Source organism: Cherax quadricarinatus, chromosome 62 (assembly GCF_038502225.1).
Source record: "Cherax quadricarinatus isolate ZL_2023a chromosome 62, ASM3850222v1, whole genome shotgun sequence".
In the NCBI taxonomy this organism is placed as follows: domain Eukaryota; kingdom Metazoa; phylum Arthropoda; class Malacostraca; order Decapoda; family Parastacidae; genus Cherax; species Cherax quadricarinatus.
The window spans coordinates 10,717,592-10,734,766 of record NC_091353.1 but is presented as its reverse complement, the minus strand read 5'-3'; the positions used below and the strand labels follow the sequence as shown (position 1 = coordinate 10,734,766).

The window sequence follows — 17,175 nt, the reverse complement described above, 5'->3', positions numbered from 1 at the left end:
TAATATTTAGTGAAGGGATTCAGGGAAACCGGTTATTTTTATATAGCCAGACATGAACCCTGGAAATGGGAAGTACAATGTCTGCACTCTAAAGGAGGGGTTTGGGATATTAGCAGTTTGGAGGGATATGTTGTGTATCTTTATACGTATATGCTTCTAAACTGTTGTGTTCTGAGCACCTCTGCAAAAACAGTGATAATGTGTGAGTGTGGTGAAAGTGTTGAATGATGATGAAAGTATTTTCTTTTTGGGGATTTTCTTTCTTGTTTAGGTCACCCTGCCTCGGTGGGAGACGGCCGACTTGTTGAATATATATATATATATATATATATATATATATATATATATATATATATATATATATATATATATATATATATATATATATATATATATATATATATATATATATATATACAGTATAATAGCAAACAGGCGATCTTAACAATGCATAAGAAGCCACATGAGGATGGAAATCTTTAGCTCAAGATCTTTCGCATTCTTGTGCGTCTTCAGGAGCTATGGAATACTACAAGACAGCAAGAGACAGGAGGGTAAAAGTCTCTGAGGCAAGGTAGAAGGTATTAGTGGTAATCCAGGTCACAGTCACAAACTTTCTAACATGGTTCAGGACCTGGCTCAGGATCTGGCCCAGGATCTGGCTCAGGACCTGGCCCAGAATCTGGCCCAGGACCTGGCCCAGGACCTAGCCCAGGAATTGGCCCAGAACCTGGCCTAGGTCTTGGCCCAGGTCCTGGACCAGGACCTGGCTCGGGACCTTGCTGAGAACCCGGCACAGGAATGCTGACAATTCTTAGTTAAAACTCCCTGAAGGTGCTTCTGATATACGTAATCTTACTGTTACAACGCGTGAACACATACCCAGATACATAACAATTATGTACAGAGAAGTAAGAGAATATTTAAACACACAGTCATGACCTCCTGTTACTGAATTCACAAAAACGAACTGAATTTGAGGTGTACTCTTCTTGGCTAACATATCAATTTTATCATGAAGGAGTAATCCAATGTGTGATGGGATCCATACCAATCGTACATCAATTTCTTTGTCCTGGATTTTTGAGTATCTATACCTGGCTTCTGCAATGAGCATGTTGTTGGAGTCATTATATGAGTCAAGAGCCTTCAGTGATGACATAGAATCAGTAATGATGATAGAGTCAAGCTCAGTGTCATAGGTTAGCTTTAGCGCCATTAGGATTGCAAACAATTCAGTTTGCAGTGTAGACGCCCAGTTGTTAATTCTTATGGCTAGTTCAACAAGTTTATTATGGTTCTTAACTAGGGAGGTGGCAACAAGAGCAGATGCAGCCCTGCCAGAAGATTCCTGTTTAGATCCATCAGTGTATATAACTTGTGATAACTTATTACTACCAGCTTAACCATCGTAATGTAAATTATTAAAAGAAATTCTGATGTAGGTAGGACTGCGGTATTTTCTGAAACAATGTCAGTGAATAGCCATAACTTAAGAATTTTTTTTTCAAGCAAATACTTAGTTTCGAAATCAAAACACTGGGAACAACAGCTATTAATAAGAGTTTTTATATACAGTGGACCCTCGAATTTCATAATCCCTTTTCTGTGTGTCAAACTATAGTTATCCACTATAAAATGTATTTTTTGTTTATATTTCCCATATGAAATAATTTTTCCTTAGATTGAATGTGTACGACGGGGAGCAAAAAAGATATCCGTGAGGGCGGGGAATGTGGCTAGGCCTGGGAACAGTTGGTCCCGAAGATGAGGGGGCACTTGTACCTCCTCCCATGGGAGACTTAGGTCTCAGACACTTCCTAGACAGGGAGCCAAGGCCGGGCCACCACTTGGACAAGGCCCGGGCCACCACTTGGCCAAGGCCCGGGCTGGGAGAATACCCGCAAATCAAGAAGAAGAAAAAAATTATTTTCTCTTATCTACAGTGTATATAATGTTTATTTTGGAGGAGGTTGGCGTTAAATGGCGCTTAAATTAGTCTGGATGAGTAACATCCTGGAAGAGAAGAAAGCTGTTATCTACAAACATCTTAGTGATAAATTAGACGTAAGTGCAACACTTGGGTATCTATATTCCGAAACGTTTCGCCTACACAGCAGGCTTCTTCAGTCTAGTACAGAGGAGGCAAAAACAGTAGAGATGTAAAGAATCAGTCTACTTAACTGTGGCACCTGTGTCTTATTTATCAACCTGTCGATGTAAATAGGTACATATAATGTTTGTCAGGAAACATAACAAGTGTTTCCTGACGCTGGTCTTAGTGATATGAGAACCCACAGCTGGACCTTTTGTCATCTGATCGAGACCTACTGGAGCAGTCATCCAAGAAGATCCTCTCACGGTAAGATAAAATACATTAGTCACCGCTGCTTCTCGTGTCACGTCTCTCACTCTCTTGTCAACAAACTTTTCAAAAATTAAGAAATATTAATTTGTTGCTAACTTAATTACCTTCATTTTCTCGTTTAACCTTCAACTAAATATATATCCGCATATATCCGTATATATCTATTTTTTCACTGGAAGATTGGTGGATAATTACTCTAAAAAGAACAGAAAATGGTTTTTGCTTATATCAAAATAATATTTTTTTTTCTTTATCAATAATTTTTAATAAGTTTAATATTTGTCTGTATCTTCATTGTTGAAACGTTTCGCCTACGCAGTAGGCTTCTTCAGTCAAATACAGAGGAGACAGCGGAGGTAGAGATGAGAAGACGATGTAATCAGTCTGAGGTGGTCAGTCCCGGATGATAGTTGCACAAAAGTCTTAAATCATCAACTTGTCGGTATTTTATACTTGTGGAATTTTTTTTTTACATAATTTCCTAAATGTAGAACATATAACTTAATAATATAATATTTGAGTAATAAAATACTATGATGATTTGACTCTTTCAAGAAATTTGGAGGGGGGGGGTGAGGGGCGCCGGGGGAGACGCCATTTTGGATGTGTGAACAGTAGTTGTAGTGGGAAATTCTGTTAATAATCGGGTGTTGTAGGTGGCTTAATGAGGTGTTTCTGCCTGATTTTGTAATAGGAACCCCCGTGTTAATATTCCTTGCTGAAGAATTGGGACAGGAAATTAGCGGGACTTCAAGAGTTGGGTGTGTAGGATGAGAAAATAGAGGACTTAATGAATCCTTCTCAACAACATACCTTAGTGACACTTACCCATCTTACAATAGTTTTTGCATTGCCAAGAGTTAGGTTAGGTTGTGTTCCATCAGCTTTGTCTTCCAGAAATTAATTGGTAAATGGTAATACAAAGTTCTTTGTACTAACAGGTATATTTTTGTTGTTCCCAGCAACCCTAGTTCTATACAGCGCCATAATTTTACCAGAGTAGCTGGTTTTAATATTATAATTATTAATTTAATGTTAGCCCTATCTTTTTGTGAAAGTAGTGAGGAAGTGGGCATCGAGGGAGTTACAGTTCAGTGACCTACTGAGACTGAAGCCCCACTGACCTCATCCAAATTACTTACAGGTAACAATTCAGGTGATGTCCTGTAAACCTTCTTCAGGTAATTAATATAATAATAATAATAATAATAATAATAATAATAATAATAATAATAAATATATTTTTCACAAAAATGCTATTTTCAACACACCTTCCTGTTCAGGTTAGATTTTTCACAATTCCCTTCTGAAATCAGTGTTGCTGACGTGTACTTCATGTAGACTGGGAAGTAGAAACAAGATGATCTAGTCAGTTATTTACTTGGCCTCAGACATATGTATATAGAAGGATATGTTGAGAGATCGCGAGTATTGTGACAGACGCCATCCGGCCGGATGTCTATCTGGCTTATTCAGAGAGTAGTCTATGGCGGATATGATATATTATTGTGTTTAGGTGACCTTTAAAACGTTTACGATAAAACTGACGTGGCAAGAGAGCGCTTCCCAACGAAGAGAGAGAGAGAGAGAGAGACAGAGAGAGAGAGAGAGAGAGAGAGAGAGAGAGAGAGAGAGAGAGAGAGAGAGTGAGAGAGAGAGAGAGAGAGAGAGTGAGAGAGAGACAGAGAGAGAGAATTAAAGTTAGACAGTTATTATTATATTCTTGAAGAAATACTAAGTGAATTATATATATAATAATATTTGATGGTAGGAAGAACAGCGTCTCACAATTAACTTGTTTCAAAAAGTTCATAATTTTTACATAACAAAATATAAAAGACAAAATAAGTAATTACACATATATGCATTTTTATGTAAAAATTTAAATAATATATAAATAAATATAACTGTGAAAAATTACATTTATCTGGATGTAACTCATAATGTACATACCAGTAAATGGTAGCAAAGATAATTATTATTTATCATAGTTACATAGACAAGTAGGAATTTGGGACACCTAGGTCGCAAAAATGTCCCCCTTCGATACCTACAACTGTCATATCCACCTATTAATTACAAATGAAAGGTACATATACCAGGAATTCTGTTAAATATAAAAATTTGTGGACTGTATATTAAAATTAATAAGTGATTATATATACACACATTTGCATAACAGAAGGAGAATATATCTTAATATCACTCACCAATTTGACTGGAGATTAATTAAGGTGTATCATACTCAGAAAACCTCACTGTCTATCTATGAAAATAACACTGGCCAGAGTTACAACATAAGACCTATCTGAGGTTCCTGGAGCTGTCTTGTCCAGTCGTCTGATATCTCAAGTTATGCAGCAATGCACATCCAACAATCTCGGCTCCTGTTTGAGAGGTGTCAACCCAATTTAACCTCTAGAGCACGAAAATTCTTCCCATTATTCACTAACGTTTGTGTTGACCAGTTCAAACATGGCGAGTCTCTTCTGCGCCGGCGCAGAATTTTCCATTTTTTATAACATAAATTTTATTAAATACAATATATTACACTAATTTACATAAAAAATACACTGTATTTTTTCTGGAAAATACATTATTTTCCACAAGTAGTATTCGATTCGATTGTAAGGGATATATGCAGTGTTAACAAGCTCAGTGTAGAAGATAGATTTCAGACTCCATTTAGTCTTGTATTAATTCCATATGGAATATTTAGATGGAGATGTTGATGTCTCAGTGTATATAATAAACAGGTGACATACTGCTTTAATGACTCGTATAGTCGGTAAGCTTCAAACCCAATTGACCTAAATAACTATTAATATTTGTTATAATTATTATTGTTATTATTATTATTATTATTATTATTATTATTATTATTATTATTATTATTATTATTATTATTAAGAAAGTGGCCATCTCCCACCGAAGGGTTACTCCAAGACAGAAGAAACACCTTCATCATCACTCACTCTGTCCATTATTATTGCCAAATGGCCATACAATGATTTGGGGAATGGGTGGTAATAAGCTTTGATTCGAGGAAGCAGAAGGCAGCTCCAGTACCCTTGATCACGAGCACTTCCTACACACAAAGCAAAATATATGTGACAATATTACTGAAAACTGGACAGTACGAGCGTAGCTCTGCTCCTGCGGTTACAAACAATTACAGATAATTGATTACATATAGTCGATTACAGATAGTTAACTACAGATAGATAATTAGAGATAGTTACCGTATTTTCCGGCATATAGGGCGCAACGTGTAAGACGTTGTTTACTAACGTAACGTTAGTAAACAACTGGTAAAGAGTAACACAAAACCTACCCTTGACACTGACCTTGAGCATATAATGCGCAGGATGATTTATAGGGAGAAAAAAGTGCGTCTTATATGCCGAAAAAATACGGTAATAATACAAACAGGAAGATTATGAACCATTTTTCTTGTAAACAAGCAACTCTGGCCACCCAAACCAGGAGTCAATTTTTCTTTCACCCAGGAATTTGTATCCTTTAGATACCATGAATTTGCGTAGAGTTTTCTTGCCCTCTGGGATGTGGTTATTTTCAATACACATCACCCGGAACTTGATCCTCTCCCAGGGTATTGTCTTCAGTACCTGGAAGAGGGAACACGATGGTCAGAATCAAAATAGACGGGAGTACATGGGACCATATGTAACAAAACACAAATATTAATCCTGTTCCGAGGTGCCGTCTTCGGAATCTAAGAGAAGAACATGAGAATAATTGTAACTATATCCTCTCCCACTACTGTTCATGCCCTGTATCCGGTTCCATCCTCCAAAATCCATGAAAAAACTAACAAACTGTTTATTATATTGTTTTCGGTAAGTGCTATAAACCATGGTAATAGATACCGAAAAAAAATTGGTTTGGAAAGACACATAAGCAAATACTAGAACATATCTGTTAGAAAACGTTTCGGTCGTGAGACCTTGATGACAAGGTCCCAAGACCGAAACGTTTTCTAATAAATATGTTCTAGTGTTTGACAAGAAAGAGCATTATTTTGGTGATAGAAGCTAACATGCAGTGTAGGGTCGTAATTGGTGGCCTCTGGTAACACTGTATTGCCCAGTCCATTACATGGCAGGTTAGAGATTGCTGTATTGAGGTCGACATAGTATGGCAGACAGAGTAGAGAGTTTGTAATGTCTTATCTCTGGTTTGATCCACTTAGCCTTCAGTCTCGCTTAAGAAAAAATCCTTTCTGTAGCCAGGCAAGGGACCAATAATGGTCCCTTCAAAATTTTGATTTTTACGGTCTAAATGCCGAAAATTTCAAAAACGTCCCAGAGTAAATATACTTTAGAATGTCTTGTTTTATATATCTGCAGCATCGATTTTTTTATTTCTCGCTGATTTTGATGCTTGCCTGATGTAGGGTATTAAATATTAAATACATGGTGCCCAATCTCACTGTGACAGTGACTGCATTTCAATACATTAAATACTTCAGCTCAGCTGGCATTACAGGCGCAGACCCGGGCCACATAAACATTAACAAACAGACATACAAACATTTGTCAAAATGCCATCCATTCAGGGTGTGTACGTTTGTCATCCTTCACGGCCTCATTGGAGTCTCCATTATTTAAAAAAATCTTTTGCAGCGCTTCAAATCAGGCTGTGAAGGTGGCCTACAAATAATCCTGCTGGGTTAAAACCATTGCAGAAAAGTTGTATTAAAATATGCTTCTGGCCACAACGTTCAACCAAGAGACTGCCGATCCCACAGTTGTGAATGCACCTCACTGTAGAAATTTCATCTTAACAGTTCCTGTTTCAGCAGTGGGTACAGTGTTTACAGTGGCTCTGTCTTGCTGCCCCTATCTACACTGATTATCAGTGTATATGCAGCAAGGTTTGAACGGTGTAAACTGTACAAGTTACAAGTAATAACATGACACCATCATCAAGTGGATCCCCGGCTGAGGGAGACACAAGTCTCCAGTATTTTGCAGTCCACCATGACGGGATCACAATTTATCCATGGAAGAATGGAAGCCAAATGATGTACAACTACACTTGCACATCTACTCTGGCTTATATCTGCATCCGTAGAAGTGTTGGACAGAAGGTCGGTGCTGTTGAGTATAGGGAAGAATCTCAGCTCATCATAGATGGGGACGTGAACCATCACTACCACTTTGTATCAGCTGAATCGAAGACTCTTAGACCCCAGGGCAGTCATGCAAGAGTCATGTGAGAGTCATGTAAGAGGCTTCCTCAAGAACAGGGTTCCAAGTTCATCAACATGACTAGAGACGCAAGGACTGCCACTGTGAATGTTTCAGTACTGCCACTGTGAATGTTTCAGTATTGCCACTGTGAATGTTTCAGTATTGCCACTGTGAATGTTTCAGTATTGCCACTGTGAATGTTTCAGTATTGCCACTGTGAATGTTTCAGTATTGCCACTGTGAATGTTTCAGTATTGCCACTGTGAATGTTTCAGTATTGCCACTGTGAATGTTTCAGTATTGCCACTGTGAATGTTTCAGTATTGCCACTGTGAATGTTTCAGTATTGCCACTGTGAATGTTTCAGTATTGCCACTGTGAATGTTTCAGTATTGCCACTGTGAATGTTTCAGTATTGCCACTGTGAATGTTTCAGTATTGCCACTGTGAATGTTTCAGCATTGTCACTGTGAATGTTTAAGTATTGACACTGTGAATGTTTCAGTGTTGCCACTGTGAATGTTTCAGTACTGCCACTGTGAATGTTTCAGTATTGCCACTGTGAATGTTTCAGTATTGCCACTGTGAATGTTTCAGCATTGTCACTGTGAATGTTTAAGTATTGACACTGTGAATGTTTCAGTGTTGCCACTGTGAATGTTTCAGTACTGCCACTGTGAATGTTTCAGTATTGCCACTGTGAATGTTTCAGCACTGCCACTGTGAATGTTTCAGTACTGCCACTGTAAATGTTTCAGTATTGCCACTGTGAATGTTTCAGTACTGCCACTGTGAATGTTTCAGTACTGCCACTGTAAATGTTTCAGCACTGCCACTGTGAATGTTTCAGTACTGCCACTGTGAATGTTTCAGTATTGCCACTGTGAATGTTTCAGTATTGCCACTGTGAATGTTTAAGTATTGACACTGTGAATGTTTCAGTATTGCCACTGTAAATGTTTCAGTACTGCCACTGTAAATGTTTCAGTATTGCCACTGTAAATGTTTCAGTACTGCCACTGTAAATGTTTCAGTACTGCCACTGTGAATGTTTCAGTACTGCCACTGTGAATGTTTCAGTACTGCCACTGTGAATGTTTCAGTATTGGAACTGAGAATATTTCAGTATTGCCACTGTAAATGTTTCAGTACTGCCACTGTAAATGTTTCAGTACTGCCACTGTGAATATTTCAGTATTGCCACTGTGAAGGTTTCAGTACTGCCACTGTGAATGTTTCAGTATTGCCACTGTGAATGTTTCAGTATTGCCACTGTGAATGTTTCAGTATTGCCACTGTGAATATTTCAGTATTGCCACTGTGAATGTTTCAGTATTGCCACTGTGAATGTTTCAGTGCTGCCACTGTGAATGTTTCAGTATTGCCACTGTGAATATTTCAGTATTGCCACTGTGAATGTTTCAGTACTGCCACTGTGAATGTTTAAGTACTGCCACTGTGAATGTTTCAGTATTGCCACTGTGAATGTTTCAGTATTGCCACTGTGAATGTTTCGGTACAGGCACTGTGAATGTTTTAGCATTGCCACTGTGAATGTTTCAGTATTGCCACTGTGAATGTTTCAGTATTGCCACTGTGAATGTTTCAGTATTGCCATTGTGAATATTTCAGTATTGCCACTGTGAATGTTTCAGTATTGCCACTGTGAATGTTTCAGTATTGCCACTGTGAATGTTTCAGTATTGCCACTGTGAATGTTTCAGTATTGCCACTGTGAATGTTTCAGTATTGCCACTGTGAATATTTCAGTATTGTTACTGTGAATGTTTCAGTATTGCCACTGTGAATATTTCAGTATTGCCACTGTGAATGTTTCAGTATTGCCACTGTGAATGTTACAGTGCTGCCACTGTGAATGTTTCAGTATTGCCACTGTGAATATTTCAGTATTGCCACTGTGAATGTTTCAGTATTGCCACTGTGAATGTTTCAGTGCTGCCACTGTGAATGTTTCAGTATTGCCACTGTGAATGTTTCAGTATTGCCACTGTGAATGTTTCAGTGCTGCCACTGTGAATGTTTCAGTATTGCCACTGTGAATGTTTCAGTATTGCCACTGTGAATGTTTCAGTATTGCCACTGTGAATGTTTCAGTATTGCCATTGTGAATATTTCAGTATTGCCACTGTGAATGTGAATGTTTCAGTACTGCCACTGTGAATATTTCAGTATTGCCACTGTGAATGTTTCGGTACAGCCACTGTGAATGTTTTAGAATTACCACAGTGAATGTTTCAGTATTGCCACTGCGAATGTTTCAGTTCTGCCACTGTGAATGTGAATGTTTCAGTACTGCCACTGTGAATGTTTCAGTATTGCCACTGTGAATGTTTCAGTTCTGCCACTGTGAATGTGAATGTTTCAGTACTGCCACTGTGAATGTTTCAGTATTGCCATTGTGAATATTTCAGTATTGCCACTGTGAATGTTTCGGTACTGCCACTATAAATGTTTCAGAATTGCCACTGTGAATGTTTCAGAATTGCCACTGTGAATGTTTCAGTACTGCCACTGTGAATGTTTTAGAATTACCACAGTGAATGTTTCAGTATTGCCACTGCGAATGTTTCAGTTCTGCCACTGTGAATGTGAATGTTTCAGTACTGCCACTGTGAATGTTTCAGTATTGCCACTGTGAATGTTTCAGTTCTGCCACTGTGAATGTGAATGTTTCAGTACTGCCACTGTGAATGTTTCAGTATTGCCATTGTGAATGTTTCAGTTCTGCCACTGTGAATGTTTCAGTACTGCCACTATAAATGTTTCAGAATTGCCACTGTGAATGTTTCAGAATTGCCACTGTGAATGTTTCAGTATTGCCACTGTGAATGTTTCAGTATTGCCACTGTGAATGTTTCAGTATTGCCACTGTGAATGTTTCAGTATTGCCACTATAAATGTTTCAGAATTGCCACTGTGAATGTTTCAGAATTGCCACTGTGAATGTTTCAGTATTGCCACTGTGAATGTTTCAGTATTGCCACTGTGAATGTTTCAGTATTGCCACTGTGAATGTTTCAATATTGCCACTGTGAATGTTTCAGTATTGCCACTGTGAATGTTTCAGTATTGCCACTGTGAATGTTTCAGTATTGCCACTATAAATGTTTCAGTATTGCCACTGTGAATGTTTTAGTAGTGCCACTGTGAATGTTTCAGTACTGCCACTGTGAATGTTTCAGTATTGCCACTGTGAATGTTTCAGTATTGCCACTGTGAATGTTTCAGTATTGCCACTATAAATGTTTCAGTATTGCCACTGTGAATGTTTTAGTAGTGCCACTATGAATGTTTCAGAATTGCCACTGTGAATGTTTCAGAATTGCCACTGTGAATGTTTCAGAATTGCCACTGTGAATGTTTCAGAATTGCCACTGTGAAAGATTCAGTACTGCCACTGTGAATGTTTCAGTATTGCCACTGTGAATGTTTCAGTATTGCCACTGTGAATGTTTCAGTATTGCCACTATAAATGTTTCAGTATTGCCACTGTGAATGTTTTAGTAGTGCCACTGTGAATGTTTCAGAATGGCCACTGTGAATGTTTCAGAATTGCCACTGTGAATGTTTCAGAATTGCCACTGTGAATGTTTCAGTATTGCCACTGTGAATGATTCAGTATTGCCACTGTGAATGATTCAGTACTGCCACTGTGAATGTTTCAGAATTGCCACTGTGAATGTTTCAGTACTGCCACTGTGAATGATTCAGTATTGCCACTGTGAATGATTCAATATTGCCACTGTGAATGTTTCAGTATTGGCACTGTGAATGATTCAATATTGCCACTGTGAATGTTTCAGTATTGCCACTGTGAATGTTTCAGTATTGCCACTGTGAATGTTTCAGTATTGCCACTGTGAATGTTTCAGTATTGCCACTGTGAATGTTTCAGTATTGCCACTATAAATGTTTCAGTATTGCCACTGTGAATGTTTTAGTAGTGCCACTGTGAATGTTTCAGAATTGCCACTGTGAATGTTTCAGAATTGCCACTGTGAATGTTTCAGAATTGCCACTGTGAATGTTTCAGTATTGCCACTGTGAATGATTCAGTATTGCCACTGTGAATGATTCAGTACTGCCACTGTGAATGTTTCAGAATTGCCACTGTGAATGTTTCAGTACTGCCACTGTGAATGATTCAGTATTGCCACTGTGAATGATTCAGTACTGCCACTGTGAATGTTTCAGAATTGCCACTGTGAATGTTTCGTACTGCCACTGTGAATGATTCAGTATTGCCACTGTGAATGATTCAATATTGCCACTGTGAATGATTCAATATTGCCACTGTGAATGTTTCAGTATTGCCACTGTGAATGTTTCAGTATTGCCACTGTGAATGTTTCAGTATTGCCACTGTGAATGATTCAATATTGCCACTGTGAATGATTCAATATTGCCACTGTGAATGTTTCAGTATTGCCACTGTGAATGTTTCAGTATTGCCACTGTGAATGTTTCAGTATTGCCACTGTGAATGTTTCAGTATTGCCACTGTGAATGTTTCAGTATTGCCACTGTGAATGATTCAATATTGCCACTGTGAATGTTTCAGTATTGCCACTGTGAATGATTCAATATTGCCACTGTGAATGTTTCAGTATTGCCACTGTGAATGTTTCAGTACTGCCACTGTGAATGTTTCAGTATTGCCACTGTGAATGTTTCAGTACTGCCACTGTAAATGTTTCAGTATTGCCACTGTGAATGTTTCAGTATTGCCACTGTGAATGTTTCAGTATTGCCACTGTGAATGTTTCAGTATTGCCACTGTGAATGTTTCAGTATTGCCACTGTGATTGTTTCAGTATTGCCACTGTAAATGTTTCAGTATTGCCACTGTGAATGTTTCAGTATTGCCACTGTGAATGTTTCAGTATTGCCACTGTGAATGTTTCAGTATTGCCACTGTGAATGTTTCAGTATTGCCACTGTGAATGTTTCAGTATTGCCACTGTGAATGTTTCAGTATTGCCACTGTAAATGTTTCAGTATTGCCACTGTGAATGTTTCAGTATTGCCACTGTAAATGTTTCAGTATTGCCACTGTAAATGTTTCAGTATTGCCAGCCACACAATAAATGCGCTTCCTTCTCGTTTTCTTTGAAGCTTCTACAGAGTTGGATTATATTTATAATCTTCCTTAAAATATTAATCTAATATATACATGTTTGTGCCTGTCAACTATATCGTCAATTAAAAATAAAAGGTCAGGTTAGATAAGAAAGGTCAGGAAACAGGACAAGTGTTTCCTGACGGGGTTTTAATCATATGATGTCCCACAGCTGGATCTTTTGGTCATCTGACCGAGGCCTTCCACTGGATTACCACTCCACCACTTAAAAATTGAATGTAATATATGAAAAAAAACGCAGTTATTGGGGTGTCAGTAGAAGGGCAAAAATCAAACGACTTCTGGGAGAACTCTAAGATTTTTTCTTGAAGAATCTGATTTATTTCTCAGAGGTTATAGATGAAAAATATTTTAAAACATTGGGGAAGCAATATTTTGCAAGGTCAATTCAATTGCCAAACTGTAGATTGATGCTTATAAATCAAATGGGGGTACATGATTGTACATCAATTGTAGGAGTTGACATTTAATTAGGTTACTGTAAGGTGTTGGGAGCAGTGAGGGGATTAAATACTGTTTGTTAGGTTCATGCATTTATAGCTGTGTTGTTGTTACCCGAGGTGAAGCGAGAGTAAACACAGCTGGATATTCTGCCTTTCATTATCTCCTACAACCATAACAGTTACTACAACACCGTGACTGGAACGATACACAAATAACCCTCACATGTGACAAGTGGTTTTGAAAACCGACAAGTTGAAGAGTGAGACACCTAACATATAGAAGAAACGTTTCGCCACACAGTGACTTCATCAGTCCATATAAAGCACATTTGTCACATCTGTCAGACACTGCTACATCATGGGATCTTGATACAAAAAATTCTTCAACACTTGTCCAACCTTTTGGACGAAGACTTACTTACACTAGTAGATGATTCCACTGTGATCCCGCCGCCTCCTGCTTCGACTCATCTGTCTACAGTATATAAACCACTTCTCTGGTCCTATGCTGTACTTTCTACAAGATTGGTGGACTGAAAACATTGATTCCAGGCTGAGGGACTGATTGCCTCAAACTCCTCCTCTCCTAACAACTTTCTGCTTTGTATTGGACTGATGAAGCCACTGTGTGGCGAAACGTTTCTTCAATAAAGATTCCCATATGTTGCTTAAGTGTCTCAATCTTCAACCCTCACATAGGAGAAACTATGACAACGTTTCGGTCCGACTTGGACCCTTGACTAATCAATGGACCAAGTTGGACCATAACATTGCCATTGCTTCTGTCTTCTATGTATGAGTTGTGTCTAGGCCACCATAAGAGGCGGTGTAATTATTCTCCACAGACCTTAACTTCGGCTCCTTCGATGTCAAGGGACAAGAAGTCGACGACTGTAACGTTGAGAGCCAGAAAGACTGAGAACAGGGGGAAGGCCTTAACCGGGATGCCCTTCTTGTCCAGGGCACTCAACGAACCATGTCCTCCGTCTGGTCTATTGAATAAGGAGGTACACATAAGCCATCGGAAGGCCTCGGTTAGATGACCAAAAACCCCAGCTGGGGGTCATATACACTGAGCATATTGACTGGAACAATACACATAATCATCACATAGGAAAGAGGAGCTTACAGCGACATTTCGGTCCGACTTGGACAATTTACAAAGTCACACTAACAGGAAGGAGGGAGTATACGTAGACCAACAGACATTACTGGAAGCAAGAGAGGTAGTAGGAAAGGAAGTAGAAAGGTAGTAGTGGTGGAGTCTAAGACTACCCTTTGTAGGGTAGGAACAAAAACAGGGAAGGAAATAAAAAGAACCAAACACCCAAGGCAGAAGAAAGAAAACCCAAAGAAGAAAAAAAAAAAAAAAGGAAAGGGGAACAGAGAGGAGAAAAACAAATCAGGTTAAGTCACGGGTGTTCTGAAGTTTGGAGCATTTTACAATGTAGTGGGAGAGGAAGGCATCTACAGAGACAAAGCCACGACTAAGATTCATACAAGGAAAGCTGTGACACTTATGCAGCATATGGGAACATTTATTAAGGAAACGTTTCGCCACACAGTGGCTACATCAGTCCAATACAAAGCAGTTTCTCCAAAGTACTGAAAAGGACAAGATGAACAAGAAATAGAGTAGACACCAGGAACATCTGTACAGGGAGGAGAGGTATGAACGAGATTAGTGCGAAGAGTGTTAGTCTGGCGGAAAGTAAGTTTGATGTTTAAGGAACGGAGAGAGTTGTTGAAATTAGAAAGACTGGAAATATAGAGAAGGCAGAAGACAGGAGAGTTCCCAGGAGTAGAGAGTTTGGGAGAGAAGAAAGTCCGTTTATTACGTGAGAAGTCAGAGTCTGTGAAATGGGAAGGGTAGCCATGACGAGAAAATAAATTATGAAGAGTGTATATATACTGTATTTCTCAGTGTTTATACACTAAGAGTATTTCCATTTATCTACACAATAACTACTAAATTATTATTATTATTATTCATGTTAGTAGTAGTATCATTATTATTATTTGTTATTGTTATTATTAAAATTAGTTATATTATTATTATTGATGTTAGTATTTTAATAATTATTATTATTTTGTGGAAGTCAGTGTGGGTTGTTCCTCACAAACCTACTTGAGTTTCATGGATGCTGAGGTGTGAGTGAGAGAGAGAGCAGCATTAATTGAGTAAGCTCTACGGTGTTTGTGGAGGAGCTCTCTGTAGGTCACTGGGTAAGGCTCTATGAGGAGTCCCGTCCACTGGAAGTGCTGCTCTAAGTAGAGTGTGTTGCTAAAAATTTCTCCATCCATGGCTCCCACCTCCACGAAGAAGCCTCCTTTCTGTGACACAAGAGTGGATTAGGATTACTGTATCCATTGGATGGGATGTTACTCAGCATCGGGGCAGTCATCCCCGATAACAGTACTGCTACTGTATGTACACCATGTCAGACACTGCAACATCATAGAATCTTGGTACAGAGGACATCACCACAACCTTCTTGCTTACTACTGGCCCATCCCTGGGTATGATCTGCTTCCATTGGGTAATCGCGCCTACCAGAGGTAATGTCCTCGTCTGCTACACGTCCTTCACCTGACGTCAGTATATAAGCGCCAGTCTTCATGCCTGTGCTGAGAGTGCAACGGACAAGTGAAGTAGCAGCAGCAGCGATGTCATGTGGGTTCGATAACGTGGATGGAGTATAAACACTCACATAGGCTGGTTAGTACGTATAATTATTACGGAAAGCATGGGAAGCACCATCAACCGCCCTGCCTCTCTCTGCTCTCTATCTCAGACTGACCCACCAGTGCCTAGGGGTGAGCGGTGTTCAAAAACATGCTATGATCAGCAGCAACGTGAATAACAGTCAGTGATTCACACAGACGGTTGGTATTGAGTCTACTGGTTACTGTGAACATCAAAATGGTATACAATACCGACAGGTTGTTAGGTAAGACACATATGCAACAGTTAGACATATGCAACGTTTCGGAATAAAGTTGTCTAACTGTTGCATATGTGTCTTACCTAACAACACTGGTTACTGTGTACGAATGGTATATAATACCGACAAGATGAGAGTAAGACACATGTGCAACATCTGGGTATCTTTATTGTAGACGTTTCGCCATCCAGTGGCTTTATCAATACAAATTCCAGGACATAACTTGAAGACAGTAGAACTATGTACAGAAGATGAGGTAATCAGTCCCTCAACCTAGGAGTAGGTGCGAACAGCACCATAGTCGTGGAGATTCTGAAGCAGAAGAAAGAATCCTGGCGCTTATATAGTAACGTCAGGTGAAGCAGACGAGGGCAAATTCACTGGTGGGCGGGATTCCCCAGTGGAAGTAGGTCCTTCCCAAAGAGATGGGTTAGTTGTAGTAGTAGTTGTCGTAGTTGTGAAGGTTATGTACATGTCCTCAGAATTAAGATTCCATGATGTTGCAGTGTCTGACAAGTTGTGTACGAATGGTATATAATACCGACAACTACGACAACTACTACTACAACTAACCCATCTCTTTGGGAAGGACCTACTTCCACTGGGGAATCCCGCCCACCAGTGAATTTGCCCTCGTCTGCTTCACCTGACGTTACTATATAAGCGCCAGGATTCTTTCTTCTGCTTCAGAATCTCCACGACTATGGTGCTGTTCGCACCTACTCCTAGGTTGAGGGACTGATTACCTCATCTTCTGTACATAGTTCTACTGTCTTCAAGTTATGTCCTGGAATTTGTATTGATAAAGCCACTGGATGGCGAAACGTCTACAATAAAGATACCCAGATGTTGCACATGTGTCTTAGGTAAGACACATATGCAACAGTTAGACAACTTTATTCCGAAACGTTTCGCCTACACAGTAGGCTTCTTCAGTCGAATACAGAAAGTAGGCAGGAACAGTAGAGATGTGAAGACGATGTAATCAGTCCATCACCCTTAAAGTCGTAGAATTTGAGGTTGTCAGTCCCTCGGCCTGGAG

The 17,175-nt window shown here is 39.2% G+C and overlaps 1 protein-coding gene across 1 annotated transcript in view; it reads right to left on the bottom strand.

Annotated features, from left to right (window-relative positions):
* Positions 1–3,293: 3,293 nt before the first annotated feature.
* Positions 3,294–17,175, bottom strand: part of LOC128687290 (protein Star) — a 61,067-nt gene continuing 47,185 nt past the window's right edge. Inside the window, exons 4-6 of the mRNA XM_070098429.1 lie at positions 15,317–15,522; positions 14,036–14,180; positions 3,294–5,997 (exon numbers count right to left, since the gene is read on the bottom strand). Of these exons, the coding sequence (XP_069954530.1) occupies positions 5,806–5,997; positions 14,036–14,180; positions 15,317–15,522 (543 nt within the window). The 3' untranslated portion in view covers positions 3,294–5,805. The remainder of the gene's footprint in view (positions 5,998–14,035; positions 14,181–15,316; positions 15,523–17,175) is intronic.